This window comes from Lipotes vexillifer, unplaced genomic scaffold (genome assembly GCF_000442215.2).
Source record: "Lipotes vexillifer unplaced genomic scaffold, Lipotes_vexillifer_v1.1 scaffold778, whole genome shotgun sequence".
Taxonomy (NCBI): domain Eukaryota; kingdom Metazoa; phylum Chordata; class Mammalia; order Artiodactyla; family Lipotidae; genus Lipotes; species Lipotes vexillifer.
Genome location: NW_006774127.1, coordinates 1,349,134 through 1,366,705, shown reverse-complemented (window position 1 = coordinate 1,366,705; position 17,572 = coordinate 1,349,134). Strand labels below are relative to the sequence as shown.

General features: G+C 42.2%; 1 protein-coding gene across 1 annotated transcript in view; it reads right to left on the bottom strand.

Moving 5' to 3' along the window:
* Positions 1–17,572, bottom strand: part of MYO10 (myosin X) — a 223,371-nt gene that overhangs the window by 65,321 nt on the left and 140,478 nt on the right. Inside the window, exons 12-19 of the mRNA XM_007448889.1 lie at positions 16,470–16,620; positions 15,297–15,397; positions 15,119–15,185; positions 14,513–14,604; positions 14,013–14,082; positions 12,997–13,079; positions 10,763–10,871; positions 8,314–8,394 (exon numbers count right to left, since the gene is read on the bottom strand). Of these exons, the coding sequence (XP_007448951.1) occupies positions 8,314–8,394; positions 10,763–10,871; positions 12,997–13,079; positions 14,013–14,082; positions 14,513–14,604; positions 15,119–15,185; positions 15,297–15,397; positions 16,470–16,620 (754 nt within the window). The remainder of the gene's footprint in view (positions 1–8,313; positions 8,395–10,762; positions 10,872–12,996; positions 13,080–14,012; positions 14,083–14,512; positions 14,605–15,118; positions 15,186–15,296; positions 15,398–16,469; positions 16,621–17,572) is intronic.

Genomic DNA, 17,572 nt, shown 5'->3' with positions numbered 1-17,572 from the left:
CCCTACAAAAGATGAATTCCATACCAAAAAATATATTGCGTTATCAATGCCTTATCCAAGAGGTTATGTCTTTTGTTTTTACAAAGCATTAGTAGTTCAAACTTGTACATGCAATCAAAATCAGCACTTACCCATTTGTTTAGAAACTAAACACTTCCGGTACTCAGAGAGACAGCAAAAACCTGTTTTCCTCAGGCTTAAAAAACCCCGCTACAAAAGTCTACAGTGCTGCGATCACTGTGAAACTTTTAAGCAGTGAAAATAAGAGAAAAACCCCTACCTTGGGTTTCTTTTGCCCCCTTCAGCTTTTGTCCACTGTAAATGGCTGCATCTTTAGCAGTCCGGGCTACAAGCATCTGAGCCGACAGACACAAAAACAGGCTTTCTTCAGCTCACTGCTGTTCCCAGTCTTTTATGTGGTGTCTTGGGCTCTGCTTGCTTAATTCCTGATTCTTCTGAAAGAAGTCCAGCCTGGTGAGGCTGGCGGGATAGCAACTGCCGAAGATACTTTTGCCCGTCGGAGCGAACGAATCACCTTGCATGCCCCAACAAACGTGCAAAGTCATTTGAAGGTCCAAAGACTCTGAATTTTCAAAGATGACTAATATCAAAAAGGAAAAATGCCCCAGGACAAAACGAAGCAATTTAGTTGGGATCTTGGAAAGTCCACCCTGAGAACAACACCCCTCCCTTGAGCCCAGTTTCATTTCTGGCTATTTATCCTGGTCTTTGCATAGCGCTCCTGAATAGTTGCCATGACAACTCGGTAAACAGGATTCAAGTGACCACTGAGGGGTTTAGCGGGATTGTTTTGTTTAGGGAGAAGAATGGTAGCTTGAATGCTTCCTCTACTAAAAGTTCCTGGAAAGGCAGAGCTGCCTTTTTTTAGGTTGTGGGTGGGAGATGTTCTCAAAAGTCAAAGATGGTGGCAAAGAATGCTCCAGTTACGGGAGAGGAGGCAACAGGAGTGGCAACCGGAAAGCCAGGAAGAATTAGGGAAGGTTACTGAATGCCAAGTGGGCATTTTCCCAAGACTAAGTATATTTGGGGAGGATTGAGAGTCTGACAGTCCAGATAGTTTTAAAAACTCCTCGCTCCCGGTTCCCCCATGCGCTCTCTCCTCCCCCACTTTTTCACCAGTCTCTTCTCTATAAAGCAGAGTCATTCAGATTGTGCGCCATCGAAACTTCATTCTTAATCTTCACCCCTTGGCCAGGCAATCAGAAACTATCCTATTCTTAAAAACTTTTACCTGAAGAAAGCATTCACTGTGTTGTGAACAGATTATGAACATTTAGCACTCTGACACATCACAATGGTATCATTTGTCAAAATTCAATCATACGACTCGGTGAACTGTAATGTTAACTTTGGATTTTAATAATAATAGATCAATACTGGTTCACTAATGATAACAAATGTACCACACTAATGCAAGATGTGAATAATAGGGGAAAGTGTGTGTGTGTGTTGGAGGGGAGAGTGATACGGGAACTCTCTGTACTCTATGCTCAAATTCTCTGTAAATTTTAAAATAGTCTAAAAAAGAAGGTCTAGTAGTTTTTTTAAAAAATAAAATTAAAACGTTCATCCCATAACCATGTCAAAGACTAAAGGAGGGCTTCCCTGGTGGCGCAGTGGTTGAGAGTCCGCCTGCCGATGCAGAGGACATGGGTTCGTGCCCCGGTCCGGGAAGATCCCACGTGCCGCGGAGCGGCTGGGCCCGTGAGCCATGGCCGCTGAGCCTGTGCATCCGGAGCCTGTGCTCCGCAACGGGAGAGGCCACAACAGTGAGAGGCCTGCGTACCGAAAAGAAGAAAAAAAAAAAAAAAAAAAAAAACAAAAGGAAATAAAAAAAAAAAAAAAAAAAAAAAAAAAAAAGACTAAAGGAAATTAAAAAAAGAAAAAGAAAAAAAAAAAAGCAGCAGCTCGTTACAACAATCTGTCAAGGGTATGAGATTTAAAACTAAACTCAAAAAGGAAAAGGTCTGGCAGTAGTCTTAGCTTTTCCTTGATTCAGCTTAAACTGGGGGTTAACCTTGTGAGGGTGAAGTGAGCATATTTTCCAACCCAAACACGTAACGCAAGTATGGACTGCTTCATACAGTGCAGTGTAGCGGTTTCATGTCCCCGTTACCTCATTTAATACCTACAACTGCTCCCCTAAGCAGCCACCATTACTTTACACACTTTGGAAAAAAGGAAACAATCCCAAGGTCACACAACTGCTCAGTGACAATAGGCTGGACAGATACCCAGTCACACACCTTTGATCTATTTCAATTTCATCCCAATGCTTCAGGGGCCCTGCACCTGAGCAATAGCCTTCCCACATGGGCGGGGCCTCTGTGTATCAGAGCTCGCTAGACCCAGGGCACCTTGCATCCCATGTCTCAGCGGGAGTGGAGCAGGGCCACCTATGCATTGATGAAAACCAGTGAATGGAAGATGCGGAGATGCAGATTTCATTCGGTACAAGTACAACCTTTCCCATAAACAGTAAGAGCTTTAAAAAAGACAACAGGGTGCCTTTAGGTGTAAGGAAAGAGTATATTCTCTGTTCCTGGGAATTATTTAGGAAGAGGGAGGATGATCCTTTTGTGTCTCATTGAAAGGGGGTAAACCGACCATATTTCATCAATTCTTAATGCGAATATGTTCCTCTCTCAAATTGCCTGAATGTGTCTGTGACTTGCTGACCATCATGCTGTAATTCCATACACGGATGCGCATGGATTTCATCACAGCTTTTCACTGTCTTTGAAAATCACAGGCACTATTGCAAGTACTTGCACTGAGTCCAGCTGTCCTTTAAATGTAGTCTAAATACTCCTCTCTAGAGTCATCGGTGAAACAGAAAGTTATTTTATCTGCAGAAAGGCCTGGAAACAGGGAGACAAGGTGTAACTGTGTTATCAGTGAAGCAAGGATTTGTGGTGGACGAATGACCTCCACTTCATTCTTGCAAATTAAAAAGCAAGCGCCTGGAGATAAGACAGCATCGTGCCCTGGTTAACTAGGTAGAGCTTCTGCTTCCACAGTGATGTATGAATAACGGTGCCCTTTACAACCATGGGAGTCTTCGATTCAATACAGTAATAGATGTTTGGACTGAATGATGTACAATTCCAGAAAGATCAATCAAAACGCTAAAATCCAGTGTTTAACCTTCTAGGTTAAACCCTTGTTATCTGGCAGATTTGCACATCCAGACCTCCTTGCCCAATCATGGCAGCGAACACATTCCCTAGGGGGACCCCACTTAGAGATCTGAGTGCTTGAGTATGAAGCACCAAGCCCAACTCAAAGTGTTGGTAATGAGTCTCAGAACAGCTGAAATTTTGTTGTCTCCTGCGCCCCCGTGAGGTCAGTGGACATCATGACACCCACTTTGGCCACTGAGGTGGGGCTTTTGGGGGGGGGCGGGGGGGGGGGGGCGCCATGTCTGAGAAGGGGGTCAGCTGGGAGAGGGAGAGATAACACATTAACATAGAAAGACTGGATCACAGTAAGGACATCACTCTAATACTGACCTAGTGGTGTATCCCTAGGGTAACTTCCAACTATACAAATCGAAGATGATCCCAAAACAATTAAACAGACGAAAATGGAACGCATTGCAGTAAGGATTCAAGATAGTGCGTTAAGTCTTCATCTTTGGCAGTCAAGTACTCACACACCATGAGCAACTCCATGGTGTCTTTTTATGAGCAATTTGATTCAACGTTTACTGAGCACATATGACAGTCTGGATGCTGGCTAAGCTACACAGCGGGGCACAGGAAGAGGCAGGCCCTGCAAAGTTGTACTTGGTCAAGGTCTTCCGTATTTGTGGAATACCTTATTCAGAAAATAGCACTGAGGTAGAGACACCAAAGCCTAAAAAGAAATGTAAAGGGTCAATGAAATAAAGTATCAGTAAGGCTCAAGAGAAATAAGATGAACAAAATGAGAGAGAAAAAGATCTAGGAAGAATAAAATAGGACAAAAAAATTCAAGGTAGGAAACATGCTACAGTATCATCAGAATTACTTAAAGAAATGTTTAGCCTCTGTTTAAAAAAAAAAAAACAAAACAAAAAAACAGGGAAAAAATGGCAGGCAGCACCTGGATCACACAAAATATGAGTCCCCAGGATTAAATGTGCTCGATTCATGAAGCCATTAATCAAATCATGATGCCTCTGGAAACAAAAGGCTCGTGTTTCCATAATGCCAGCACAGCATTCTCACTGCATGTGTGGTCCTGAGTGTTGTGTAAAAGAGGGACCTAGTCTGGTGTCAGCAGTGGCCCCATGAAAGAGACGGACACAGGTCAGCAGGAGTCATTTAAGAGGAAAGCACTGGCCTCCTCTGAAGTCTCTTAAAGACGACTTCGGTGTGACATGCTTCACAGTCCTCACGTCTCGGGGCCTGGAGATAGTGCTTTAAGACAAGACGCCCACAGCCAGGCCAGTCCTGTGTCTCCAGCTTCATTCTCCTGCTCAATGTTCCATTCTCTGGCAAATACGACTGCAGTCTGGCGCACAGACCGCACGGCTTCCCTCCTGGGAGGCCTGGTCTCCGGTCTCCCCTCGGCATGGACACCACTCCTCCTCACTCTTCCCCTAGATAAACCTGACCCCCTGCAGCCACCTCTGCTAGAAGCCTTCCCCCAGCAGCTCCCAGGGTCAGGGCCACTAAGGGGACCCATATCCTGCCTTTTTGGAGAAGACCTCACAGAATCTTTGAGGATGCACTTATGCTGGGTCAAAGCTCAAAGATGACCCTGCAGGAGTCAAGGATGCTTCCCCCTAGAACCCAAGAGCTTCTCACATCCAACCCACAGTAGAAGAGACAGGAGAGCCAGCCAGGCACGCCACACACGACAGCCCTGCTCTGCCCCTGCAGCAAGTGGGCCCGGCCTCGCACTCGGGGCCGTGAAGAGCAGACAACCAGTTCTCACGCCCCGACGGCTCTGCTGATACTTATCCATCTGTCCCCTTCTTTCATTCTGTCCTGCAGCTCCTCAGGGGTTTTCTGAGGAATGTTAATAACAGGCTTCTCTGACTAGAAGTTATTTGCACCAGGCAGGGAGAGAAGGCAGAGATCACGGGACACCCTTGGGGAGAGATTCTCAGGAGGCAAAGCAGGTTTTCTTCGATATAGAAATCTCCTGGGGTTGGTTTGGGCACTTCTGGCCAGAAACACTACTGCCTAAAGCAAACCACAACAGAAAAAAGCCATGAGGCCACGTCACCCACCAAAACCCGTCTGATGGAGAAGCTTGCCCTTTGTAAACTGGAAGTTCTAAGCCGAGGGGAGGACTGTATCCTTCAGTGCCATCTGAGGCAAAGAACTGGTTGCAGGCCGGGCCCTACCAAGAGGTATGCCTTTATTTTCTTCATAACTTAGCGCCAGGAGGACTTCTCAGCAACCTTAGTGAAGTGTCTTCTTTGCAACACTCAAGATTAGCTACAAATCGTTCACAAAAAGAAAAAAGTCCACATACTATAATAGTTGAATTGACATAACTGTTCCAGCATGTCAGTTATGTTCTCCCCGCTTACACCAGCTTTTCAAAGCAAAACATAAAAATCCCAAATAACAAAAACCCATAATATTCCCATAAAAGGATTTCTAGATGCTTGGGGCCCAAGTGCCCATCCTGAGTCTCACACACTTGCCAAGGAGAGGAGGCAGCCTGTACCACAGGCCTGGGGCCCAGGGGGCCGTGTGCACACACTCGCCAGGCCACCACGGGAGCCCTGGATGTGCTGCACAGGCTCCTAAAAGCACCAAGCCGCTACTCCACTTTTTCTAAGGCCTCAGTTCTCCAGGCCACAGGCTTTACAGCCATTACTCTTATGCCTTTTGGGTCACAGAATCGCCAAAAGAAACCTCTAGAAGCTGCCCAGATCCATGATCTACATGCCTGAATGATGTACGAAACCCCTCCATATACGTACATCTGAATACATCCTCTCAAGCCCCCGTGACGAACATCTGACCTGACGAGGGCATGAGGTGAAGACTGGAAATACACATTCCCCATCTCTGGGTAAAGGCAAGCAAGAGTTTCCCTGTGAGATTTCTAGAAGCATCTATCTTTGGACAAAGGAAATGTCGTAAGAAACTCTAAATGAGGGTTGTTTACATATATTTCATATATCATCACCAGTAACACTCCAATATTTGCAGTGGAACTAAATGAATGCTAAGCGAGTTGTAACTTACTATTTCTATAGTCTAATCAGCCCCTTCACACTTAATACCACACCTACATCTTAGGCCTCAGACAAGTCAGTTCCCATGTCTGACTTGCTGGGTGCCTCGAAAATGGCACCAAGAGGTTTTTCAAAGTCTTCGTCAGCCCATCTGCTGGCAGGTTATTAATTAGTGCCTGCCACGGGTCAGGAGGTGAAAAGGGCTGTGAGCCAACAGAAATGGAACCAGAGACTAGGTTGGGTCATTTTTTAAAATGCAAACACCAAAGCAATTAGGCACAACCAAGTCCCAGCAAGGAAAAATAAACATCAAAAAGAGGCAATTTCTTCAACATTCTGGCTGTTGATGCGTTTTCAAGCAGGCCTAATGTCAAAAGCGATTACGATTTAAAGGAAAAACTAAGTCCATGCCATCCAAGAAAGAAAACAAAAACATGGAGGACTGAGATTTTAAAATTCAAATTTCTATCCTTACAAATAAGCACCGGCAGGTCCCCTCCATTTCTTCGAATCTGAGGTGCCAGTGGCTGTAAAACTGCACAATTACTGCACCACTAAGAAGAGAGAAGAGAGTTCCCACTTAAACTGTGGTTCGCCAGAAAGCTGCAAGATGCATCTCAATACCCAAGGCCTTAAATTGGGGGAAAACATGCATCTTTAAGTTATGGTATTATTACCCCTGTTGTAAAAAGAAGAAACACTGGCAGAGGTTACACAGCTCCTGTGAATGTAGACCCAAAACGCAAAGCCCATTTATATCATCTTGTAGATCCTGCCCACTGGGGTTTTATAAAGCACAGCAGGTGGATATAAGCCAGCTGACGTGGTACATGGTTATGTTTTAACTATTAATTTCCAACATTATGTCAACACAAGCTATGTATTGTTAAGTTAGTTGCCGTTTTTTTGTGATAACCTAAAACATTTTACTATAAATTTGAAAAATGGAAAGACGAGTTACTATGTCCACTACCGGAACCGATACACACTAAGTCATCACAGATCTACAGAACCCCAGTCTCAGCTACTTTACGCCACACAAATGTCAAACTCTCCCCATCACACCTCAGAGTAAGGTAACAAACCAAACGGATTATTCTCCCCTCATTGAGTTTTGCCTTCCTGGAAGACAGAATTCAACACTGCGGTTCTTATAAAAAAAAAAAAACCTTAAACTCTAAGTGAGGAATCGCTGTAATATTAAGTCAGAGGTAACTGGTAAACGAAATAAAAATAAGACTTAGCATCAGCAAAGTTATTGACACCCGCATTATGGAACATAACAGTCTCATGGGAAACAGTTCAGGTCAGATTCCTCATCTTAATCCTTATGAGGATAGCATCTAGTTCTTCCACATGAGAGGCCCTTGACATTATTATTTTGTTGGGAGATTTCCTTTCTTCACAGGGGTAACTAAGAGCAGATGTTTGCCAAATCGAAATAATTTCAGTTTTTTAACAGCACTTCACGGCAAGTTGCCCATTTAGCCTTAGACTCAACAGCTGCATTCACCTAATACTAAGTCTTTTTTGTTCAGATAGATTCTCTGTATAAAACTCACATTGTTTCTGATCGGGATATGGCATTAAAAAGCTAAAACCAAGAGCCTAGACACAAAAACTTCCTCTGATGACAGGAGTCTTCTAGTTAGTTACAACCAACGAGTAAAAGTCCTTAAAATCCATCATTACTACTTAGAATACAGACACTCTGTCATGTTTGACAATAAAGCAAAAGAAAATAAAATGAAAAAGAGCTCTACCACAACAAAAAACACACCAACCATTTCTTCCAAAAAAAGGTATATCACATTCTGGAGCTTGCCCAAGAATTTCACACCAATGCTTAAAATAAAAATGCGAAGGCTTCACAGTGTTTTCTTTTAAACCAGATTTCTCTAAAGCATAATGGCATCATTCAAAAGCAGACAAATAGGCCCAAAAGACAAAGGGATTTTTTTTTCCAGTGAATGTTATGTTATCATAATGTCATATACATTTCCAACCATCTATAATGAAAGGACTTTGGAGAAACCAAATCTCTGAGTCACCACACCAGGAGGCGGTGTCCTTAAATAAGACAGTGTCAGTCTGGTTGTAAATCTTACCTTCTGCATGTTTGGCTTGATACAGCGAACAAAGAAAGGATTAGAGGAGCTTAGCGTTGCCATTAAGGAATGCAGGGAGTCCTATTAGAAAGGAAAAAGTATATGTTGACTTAGTCTCTTATTATGTCTTTACATTTCTCAGCACCCTAGGCCCTCATCAGGAACAAGAAAAAGAAAACAATATCAGTCTGAGGAATAATAGCATTTTCACTTTTAATCATGTCATTCTAATAAAACAAAGGTATTATAATTGTCATAGAAGTTATTTTACATATGCAAAACTCATTTATTACTTCCTTGACATAGTACCATTAAAAAAAAAAAAAAAAAGAAAGAAAAAACCTGTTCTGTTAACCAGCGAAAAAAACCACCCTGAGATATTTCAATGTTTCTACAGAAAACCTGAGAAGTAACCACTCTCCACTGAAGTTGTTCCTCTTAATTAATTATTTCCATCAAAATGACAGCTTATACCAGTGCCTCACTGGTCTTCGAGCTAAAATCTCTCATTCTTCCTTCAAATCACCAGGCAGATCAATCTTCTGTAATACTACTGCCTTTTCTTTAAGTTTTTTTTTAATTGTGAAGATTTTTTAACATTCACCAAAGCAGACAGAGCATGTAATGGGTACCCATTAACAGCTTCGGCCGCCGGCTCATCTCACCTCATCTCATCCCTGTCCCCGTACACATTACGCCCACTTCTAGTAGAGAAGCAAATCCCAGACATTGTGTTATTTCATTCCTCAATATTTCACTATGTATTATCAAAGGCTAAAAACTTTAAAACATACAGAGGTAACCATAATATCATTCCTGAAAAGATTTAACACAAATTCCTTAACATCAATGTGAAAAGGTGCAACTAGCTCAAGTTTCATTTTAAAACACTCAACTGTCTCGAATTTCATAATTTTCAAATAGCGTATTCTTTGAAATCAGAATGCAAATAAGGTCCCCGTAGTAGTGTAGCTGGTTGCTATATCTATTCAGTCTATTTTAATCCGTTGGTTTTCCCTCCGTCTCCATTTGTCTGTTTCTTTCTTCTTATAATTTTACTGTTGAAGAAACTAGGTTGTCTACTACATCGATTAGTTACTTCTGTGCTCAGAAAGCTTTAGGATATCTCACAGATGACAGAATGTCCTGGAATTCATGGCCCTTCATACTCTGGTATGGTACCCATTTAACTTCACACAAGGTGTCCCATCCTCTGGGAAAAGGTCTCACATTCCTGACTCAGGAGTCCGCCTCTTGCCTTTGTCTCTGCCTGGAAGCCCTGCCCACTCTCTTCCATTTCCTTGATTCCTAGTCCAATTTAAGTCCCAAACATCCACAAAGCCTTCCAAGACAACTCCAGGCAACAATGACCTAGAAAAAGACAATGTAACAATGCTGCTGGGTGATTAAGAGCCTAGGTTTTAGAGTCAGACCGACCCAGGTTCAATTCAAATCCTAGCTTCAGTCCTCAGAGGGACTGAGCAAGCCTCCATTCTCTAAACCTCAGCTTCCTCATCTATAAAGTGGGGACAGTAATACGTACTTCTAAGAACATGGGAGAAGTGAACAAGGTAGCATATATAAAGTGATTAGCCCAATGACTGGAACATAGAGGGTGTATAATAAATGGCAGCTATTATTATTATTGTATCCTGTAAGGGTCACACCTGCCCAGCACTGTCAGCCGTGGTGCTGTGGGTCCAGCTCATCCCCAACCATGCTGTAAAGAGACCTTCACACAGAACTCGCGCACCGCCTCGAAAGCATCCAACTTTGATTAACTAAATGGAAGAGAGCCTCCCAGAGGGCAAATTTAATAAAGGTCTGTTGACTGACACGCCTCCAGCTCCCCCTCATGCTAAGATTTGGGGGTAAAGCAGAACAATTAAGTTAGAGAAATGGTCTTCATGTTATCTGCCTCTAAACTACCTAAAAGGCTTACATACTTAAAATGCACGTAAGAATGTTTCTTATTTTCCCTGAATTCTAGACATCTGGACAAGGTAACTGACACTGATCTTGTTTAACCATGCACTTGGTTATTCTTCCTAGTTATGATACTGTAAACATACCTGGGAAAAATAACAATCCAGACACAGGAAGAAAGATACTTCATATGCACATGAGTCTTTAAATACAAATCAGAGTGATCCCAAGTGACCAAACAGTCCTTCTTATAAAGACTTACTATTTCGTAAGCTTAGAATAAGTAGCTATTTATTTTTGACCAAAAAAAAAAAAAAAAAAAATCTACATTTTTTTTTTTTCTTCTGGCTCAGAGAAAAAGAAAAGTATATTTTCTTCCTAGAGCCCTGACTGGTTTAAAAGGATGATAGAAAAAATAATAATAATAAACACTTTCATAGACCTCACAGATACCCATTTCCTATTTTCAATTCTTAAAATCACAATAAAGATGGATCCGTCCAGGCCAGCAGCGTAGACTAACCTTGAATTGCGAGCTGACCGTGGGCCGCCGATGTTTGCTTCCACATTTCAGGGTATCCTGGTTCGTGCGGCTTGAAACGTGTTCAAAAAGGTCGTAGATGAAGTCGAATCTGTGTGAGCAGAGAGCAGGAGGGCCGTGAGGGGTGCACACCCAGTTATTAGGTGCTGGATTACTGTAATCACAATGCATTTCCCCACTGAAAATAACACACCAAGGCCTGGAAGAGCGAAGACAGCGTCCAAAGATTTCACACCAACCACTCCCAAAGAGCTTTAGACACTGAAAACAGACGTGGCCGCTTCGGAGCACTAGAGTCTTGCAGAAGAGAAGGGGACTGGGATGAAGATGACTCAGGGCGACAAGCCACTTAGGACCGCTGAGCTCTGCAGAGCTATTGCAGCCTCCACGCCCTGTGGAAGGGAGGGGTTTGTCTCCTGCACCGCAGGGTGGCGAAGATGCGACCAGGTAACAGGTGGAAAGATGCTAACTCTGGAGTGAGCCCCGCCCACACACTTCTTAGTTGTGTGACTTAGACATGATGCTTGCCTCTCTCTAGGCCTGTTTTATCATCTGGAAAATGGGGGTCACTTTAGGATTTATGCTATACAGCTGGGGTGAGAATGAAATGAGGAAACAAAGGCAAAAGGCTGAGCGTGATGCCTGGCACATCCTAAGTGCTGATGTTTGTTGTTATTATTATTTAAGAGTTCTGTAAAATCTACTGCCGCTACTGAGAAAGTAAAAGGCTTCTCAGGAGTTTTTTTTAATCTTCCTTGCACGGAAGATGCTCTGGGTTATAAAACCGGGGTGGGGTGTGTGTGTGTGTGTGGGTGCCTTCGCGGGGACCAGGCATCCACGCCCCTCAGGGGGACAACGCCAGCACTTCCCTTCTGCTTGAGCCTTTCTCACTTGCATCCCAGGGTGATGTTTCATTCTCGCTCTTTGAACTTCTCTGTGCTTTGAGCACTTTGGAGAAAAGCTTTGGGTTCCATTACAACGTCACAGATGCCAAAGGCAAAAGAGAGGAGGTGCAGCAAATAGCCCAAGCCCCTCCTTCTACAGACAGAAACCTGGGGCTGAAACAACATTCTTCACCCCACTTCCACAATCACTTGACGTTATGACAGCAGCAACCAGTGAAAGGCCATCTCGCGGGTCTCCAGGCCTGTGCTCTTTTTCACAACAAAATGCTCCAGATAACCTCAAGACACTGCTTTTATTTAAATGTATCACTTTAAATCTGCTTTGAGAGATAGGTAACCTGCTATGGTATTTTTAAAACGTCGCCATTTTTACAGGCCTGAAACCTCATCTAAAAATTAAAAATAGCTGACAAGGTTGCAATTAGGGAATCCTCATAAAAGAGGGTTAAAAACAAGTTGAAAGATCAAACACTTCCACCCTGAGCTTCTAAGCTGACACTTTAGAGGGGTTCCCTTCACCCCAATTCTATCTAAGTGACAGGGTGGCCACCTAATGCTTTCATTTCTAAAAGTATTCCAGCTTTTTAGTAATTGTGCTTTCCCTCCTTAGATATTAAATATGTGTGTTAGAGACTCACGCTGGATCTGATACTGGTATTGACCAATTTAAGGCAAGAGTTGTTTTCCTCCTTTCTCTCTCACAAAGCCTCCTAAAAAATAGGAAGCCTCCTGGTTTAATACATACAAATAGCTAAACTAATCACTAAAACTTTCAGCATGTTTTCCTTAACTACTGATTTAATGATGTGAATTTACAATTCATGAATGAATAAATGAATGGGTAATTAATCTATCATTTTAGCTGAATAATACTTGTTTATTTCTCTCGATACCCCTTACACTAATGAGAGACATAGGGTCCTACACACCCGAGTCTGAAGTCAATTTAACGCACAGCTCTACGCTTGCTATGAAGACAGTAGGTCATACTGGTTAAAATCTTAGGTCCCTGAGCCAAGCGGACCAGATCAAATCTAGTTGAGGGATCTCAGGCAAGTCACTTAATCACTGTAAGTCTTAATTTCCTCACCTGCATAACATGATGGATTTACTATTCCAATGCTACCTCATTAGATGGTAGTCACTACCGCTAGTACCATTTTCTATCTCTCGGATCACTTTCTTGATGAAATACTGCCCGGGGAAGAAGATGATAAGCCAATTGCCCACACATTAATTTTTTCTGTGTTCGTGAATTAAAAGCATCTGCACAAACATCAGTCTGACATCTCGGGGAGGGGACTGACGCACCGGCTTTCCCTCAGCAAGTTGAGAAGATCATCCCTGAAGGTATCTCTGTTCTTCTCCAAGATGCCCCGCACGTCATACTGCACCTGGTTTTCCAAAATAAACAAGAGAAGGCGGAACTGATCAAAAGAATCACTTCGGGCCATAAGCATCCCCTTTAAAAGCTGGGTCCACGAAAAGATGTTAGCTCGATATATTTATGATTGGCTTCTGAAATTACTATTCTCTAAATACCAAATGGGCAAGTAACAGCAAGGATCTTGACTAAGAAGTCACCTCTCCAAGGGTGTGGAGAAAAGGAACCCTCCTACACTAAGCTGATGCAGCCACTATACAAAACAGTATGGAGGTTCCTCAAAAAAACTAACAAGAGAGTTGCCATGTGATCCAGCAATCCCACTCCTGGGCATATATCCGGACAAAACTCTGGTTCAAAAGATACACGCACCCACTATGTTCACAGCAGCACTATTTACAATAGCCAAGACATGTGAGCAAACTAGACATTCATTGACAGAGGAATGGATACAGAAGATGCGGTACATGTGTACAATGGAATACTACTCAGCTATTTGTAGTAAAAGAATGAAATAATGCCATTTGGAGCAACATGGATGGACCTAGAGACTACCATACTGAGTGAGGTCACAAAGAGAAAGACAAATACCATATGATATCACTCACATGTGGAATCTAAAATATGACACAAATGAACTTATCTACAAAACAGAAACAGACGCACAGACTTAGAGAACAGACTTGTGCTTGCCAAGGGGCAGCGGGGGAGTGGGAGAGAGTTGCATTGGCAGTTTGGGATTAGCAGATGCAAACTATTATATATAAAATGAATAAACAAGGCCCTACTGTATAGCACAGAGAACTATATTCAATATCCTGTAATAAACCATAATGGAAAAAGAATATAATAACTGAATCACTTTGCTGTACAGCAGAAATTAACACAACATTGTACATCAATTATCCATGAATAAAAGACATTTTTTAAAAAAAGGGAGTACCTCTCCAGCATAGTGTTTCACTCCAAAATTGTTGACTGCAACTCTGGGCTTCACGTAAAAGTGGTTATTTTAAAAAAAAAAAAAAAAAAAAAAAAAAAAAAATAGAAATGCCTAATTTCACTCGCTGATTTCCTGACAGTATAACTATAACTGACAGTGAAAACAACTGCAAAACCCACGACCTATCAGAGGTTTAGGACACATCATATGATGCACTTCATCCAAACCAGGCAATTCTGGTCTGTGTCATTACATTAGGTTAAAAATGTTAAATTTTATACACTAGCTAAACATGGGCATATTCTGACAAGTAGCCTACAATCTATGTCTTTGGCTTATTTCCATTTAGTTATAGCAGAGAAGAGCTTTCGTTTGAGGAAAAAAAATTCACTGTGGGAGGCACAGTAGGGTCAACAGCACCGAAATCTGTCATGTGTCACATCTTAATCCACAGATGTGCTATTCAGACACAAGGAGTAATTGGCAGGTTTGGACATACAGCATGCTGATTGTGTAACTTCTCCAATAAGGTGCCGTCTGTGGCTTGAGGAAAATGGCTTTCTTCATTGATAAGGGCTAGGAGACCAAGTTTCTAGAAGGGAAAAAAAGGTTAAATATGAATTAGAAGTTTTTGGCTCTGTATATTTTTACAGCTCCTTTCCTCTCTACTCTCTATCAAGTAAGTGGTCAAAAGGGCATAATAACTTCTCAGATTGAAAAATTCAGAATGACACACTATTAAGAAACCTAGTTCATTCCATACTAAAAATACTGAACCCCCTGCAATTTGGTGGACAAAACTTTTACAGCTGGCCAACCCACTATCGGGACTGCCAAGTTTTTGATGATGACTTAAAATCTATGGGAAGCCAATTTGCACACTGTTGATTCTTAAAATACTGACTTCAACAAGACAATGGGTTTGAAGCAGCCAAGTATATAAATGCAACCTTGCACATTTACATGTATGTTTCCAATCGGTCCACTGTGCTCTAAACATTCACATCGTTGATGTGCGTGTTAGTACAAGCTGTTTTGTTCCCATGAATATGAATCAGCCCAGCTGGACACCCTTGGGACTGTTAACAATTCTTCAACAGTGTTACCTTCTCAATCAAGTCCAGGCATTCTCCATTGTCTATCCAGTCAATATCTTCCCACACTAAGCCTTCTCTGTACAAAGATTAAAAAGGGCCAGGTTGTAGTAAAATACAGCTTCAAAACTATCCAATGTAGGGGCTCATTTTGTTAAAAAATTTGAAATGGAATTTGATGACTGCTTACCTGCTATATTCCAGTTGTTCTAAAGAAAAGATATGCTTGTTGAAATATTCCTGAAGTTTCTCATTTGCATAGTTTATATTGAACTGCTCAAAGTGATTCACCTAAGGGAGGAAACCATTCAACAAGTGTCTTTAGAGCCCTCACTATTACATAAAAAGGCCAAACAAGCCACTATGGAGAAAGGTATGGAGGTTTCTTAAGAAACTAAAAACAGAGCTACCATATGATCCTGCCGTCCCACTCCTGTGCATATCTCCAGAGAAAACCATAATTCAAAAAGATACATGCACCCCAATGTTCACTGCAGCGCTATGTATAATAGCCAGGACATGGAAGCAACCTACGTGTCCATCAACAGAGGAATGGATAAAGAAGACGTGGTACATATATACAAGAGAATATTACTCAGCCATAAAAAAAAAAAAAAGAAATAATGCCATCTGCAGCAACATGGATGGACCTAGAGATTGTCATACTGAGTGAAGTAAGTCAGACAAAGACAAATATCATATGATATCACTTATACGTGGAATCTAAAAAAAAAATGGTACAAATGAACTTATCTACAAAACAGAAATAGTCATAGATGTAGAAAACAATCTTATGGTAACCACGGGGGAAAGGAGGGCAAGGATAAATTGGGAGATTGGGATTGACATATACACACTACTATATATAAAATAGATGACTAGTAAGGACCTACTGCAGAGCACAGGGAACACCACTCAACACTCTATAATGACCTATATGGAAAAAGAATCTAAAAAAGAGTGGATAGATGTATATGTAAGACTGATTCACTTTGCTGTACAGCAGAAACTAACACAGCATTGTAAATCGACTATACTCCAATAAAACATTTTATTAAAAAGGCAAAAAAAAGGGCTTCCCTGGTGGCGCGGTGGTTGGGAGTCCGCCTGCCGATGCAGGGGACATGGGTTCGTGCCCCGGTCAGGGAGGATCCCACATGTCGCGGAGCGGCTGGGCCTGTGAGCCATGGCCGCTGAGCCTGCGCGTCCGGAGCCTGTGCTCCGCAACAGGAGAGGCCACAGCAGTGAGAGGCCTGCGTACGGCAAAAAAAAAAAAAAAAAAAAAAAAAAAATCTGCAGAGAAACATATCAATGTTAGTTTCCAGAGGCTTGTTTAAGATTATCCCACTCGCTGGAAGCATACCTCAAAGTTTTCAAATCCAAAGATGTCAAGGATGCCAACAGATTTGAAGTCATCTTTGCCTTTGATCCTGCCGTTGATCTTCTTGATCACCCACTCGAAGCAGCGTGCGTAAAGTGCCATGGCCAAGGAGTCCCTGCTGTCTACTGCCTGTCGGAGAGGAGACAGGGCCACGGTGCCCAGATGACCCCGGGCAGCCCAGACAGGCCAGTCCATCCCTGCCCCACTCGGGAGACACACTCACTCAACATCTATGCACCCCATGTTAAGTAAGCCAATACTGTCTAGGAAAACACAGCTGTCTAAAGAAAGGGCAACCTGAAGCCTGCTTATTCACTTTACAGCAGGATTCACCAAGAAGTCCTTGAAGTCAGGCTTTCGAATTCAACTTTATAGACTGAGTTATAAGAAAGGATCTGAACCCACAGCTACAAATTTGGTCAGGTTTAAAACAATAATTAAGACCTGACCTCTCTCATTACCATCTTCTCATATTTTACTCTGTACACATAAAAGTTTTCTTCATGGCATGCTTAGCATTTTTACTTACCCAGTCAAGAAACAGCTGTGAGATGGGCTAGCACATATAAGAGGCTCAAGGCAGTAGCAGAAGCAAAAATAAGTAATACAACATACTGTTGCACTGTTTTCATTCATAATAATAATTATTATTATTACAGCTAATGTTTATGTAATTCTTACTCTGCACCAGTCATTAAGCATTTAGCATACATATTTTTATTATCATCCTTACTAGAATCCCATGAATTAATTATAATTATCCTTGTCTTACAGAGGAGGAAACTGAGGCACAGTGAATAAATTTCCCAAGAACAAAAAATATAATAAGCCGAAGAGGCAAGACTCAAACTCGGGAAATGGCCATCAGGCCCATTTCTCCTACTGACGCTGCTACACTGTCTCTAAGAAGACAACTAAACCATTTTGTGTACCCCCCTCCGTGTGGATGTCTTCTCTATTTTGATCCTGAGCCCAACTCATTCAAATGGTTCACCGCAGCCACTTGTTCGAATGAAAGCCACAGGTCTGCAGACCCAGGAGCACCTTTAAACGTTGCTTTCAGGGCCACACGCGTACCTGCTGAA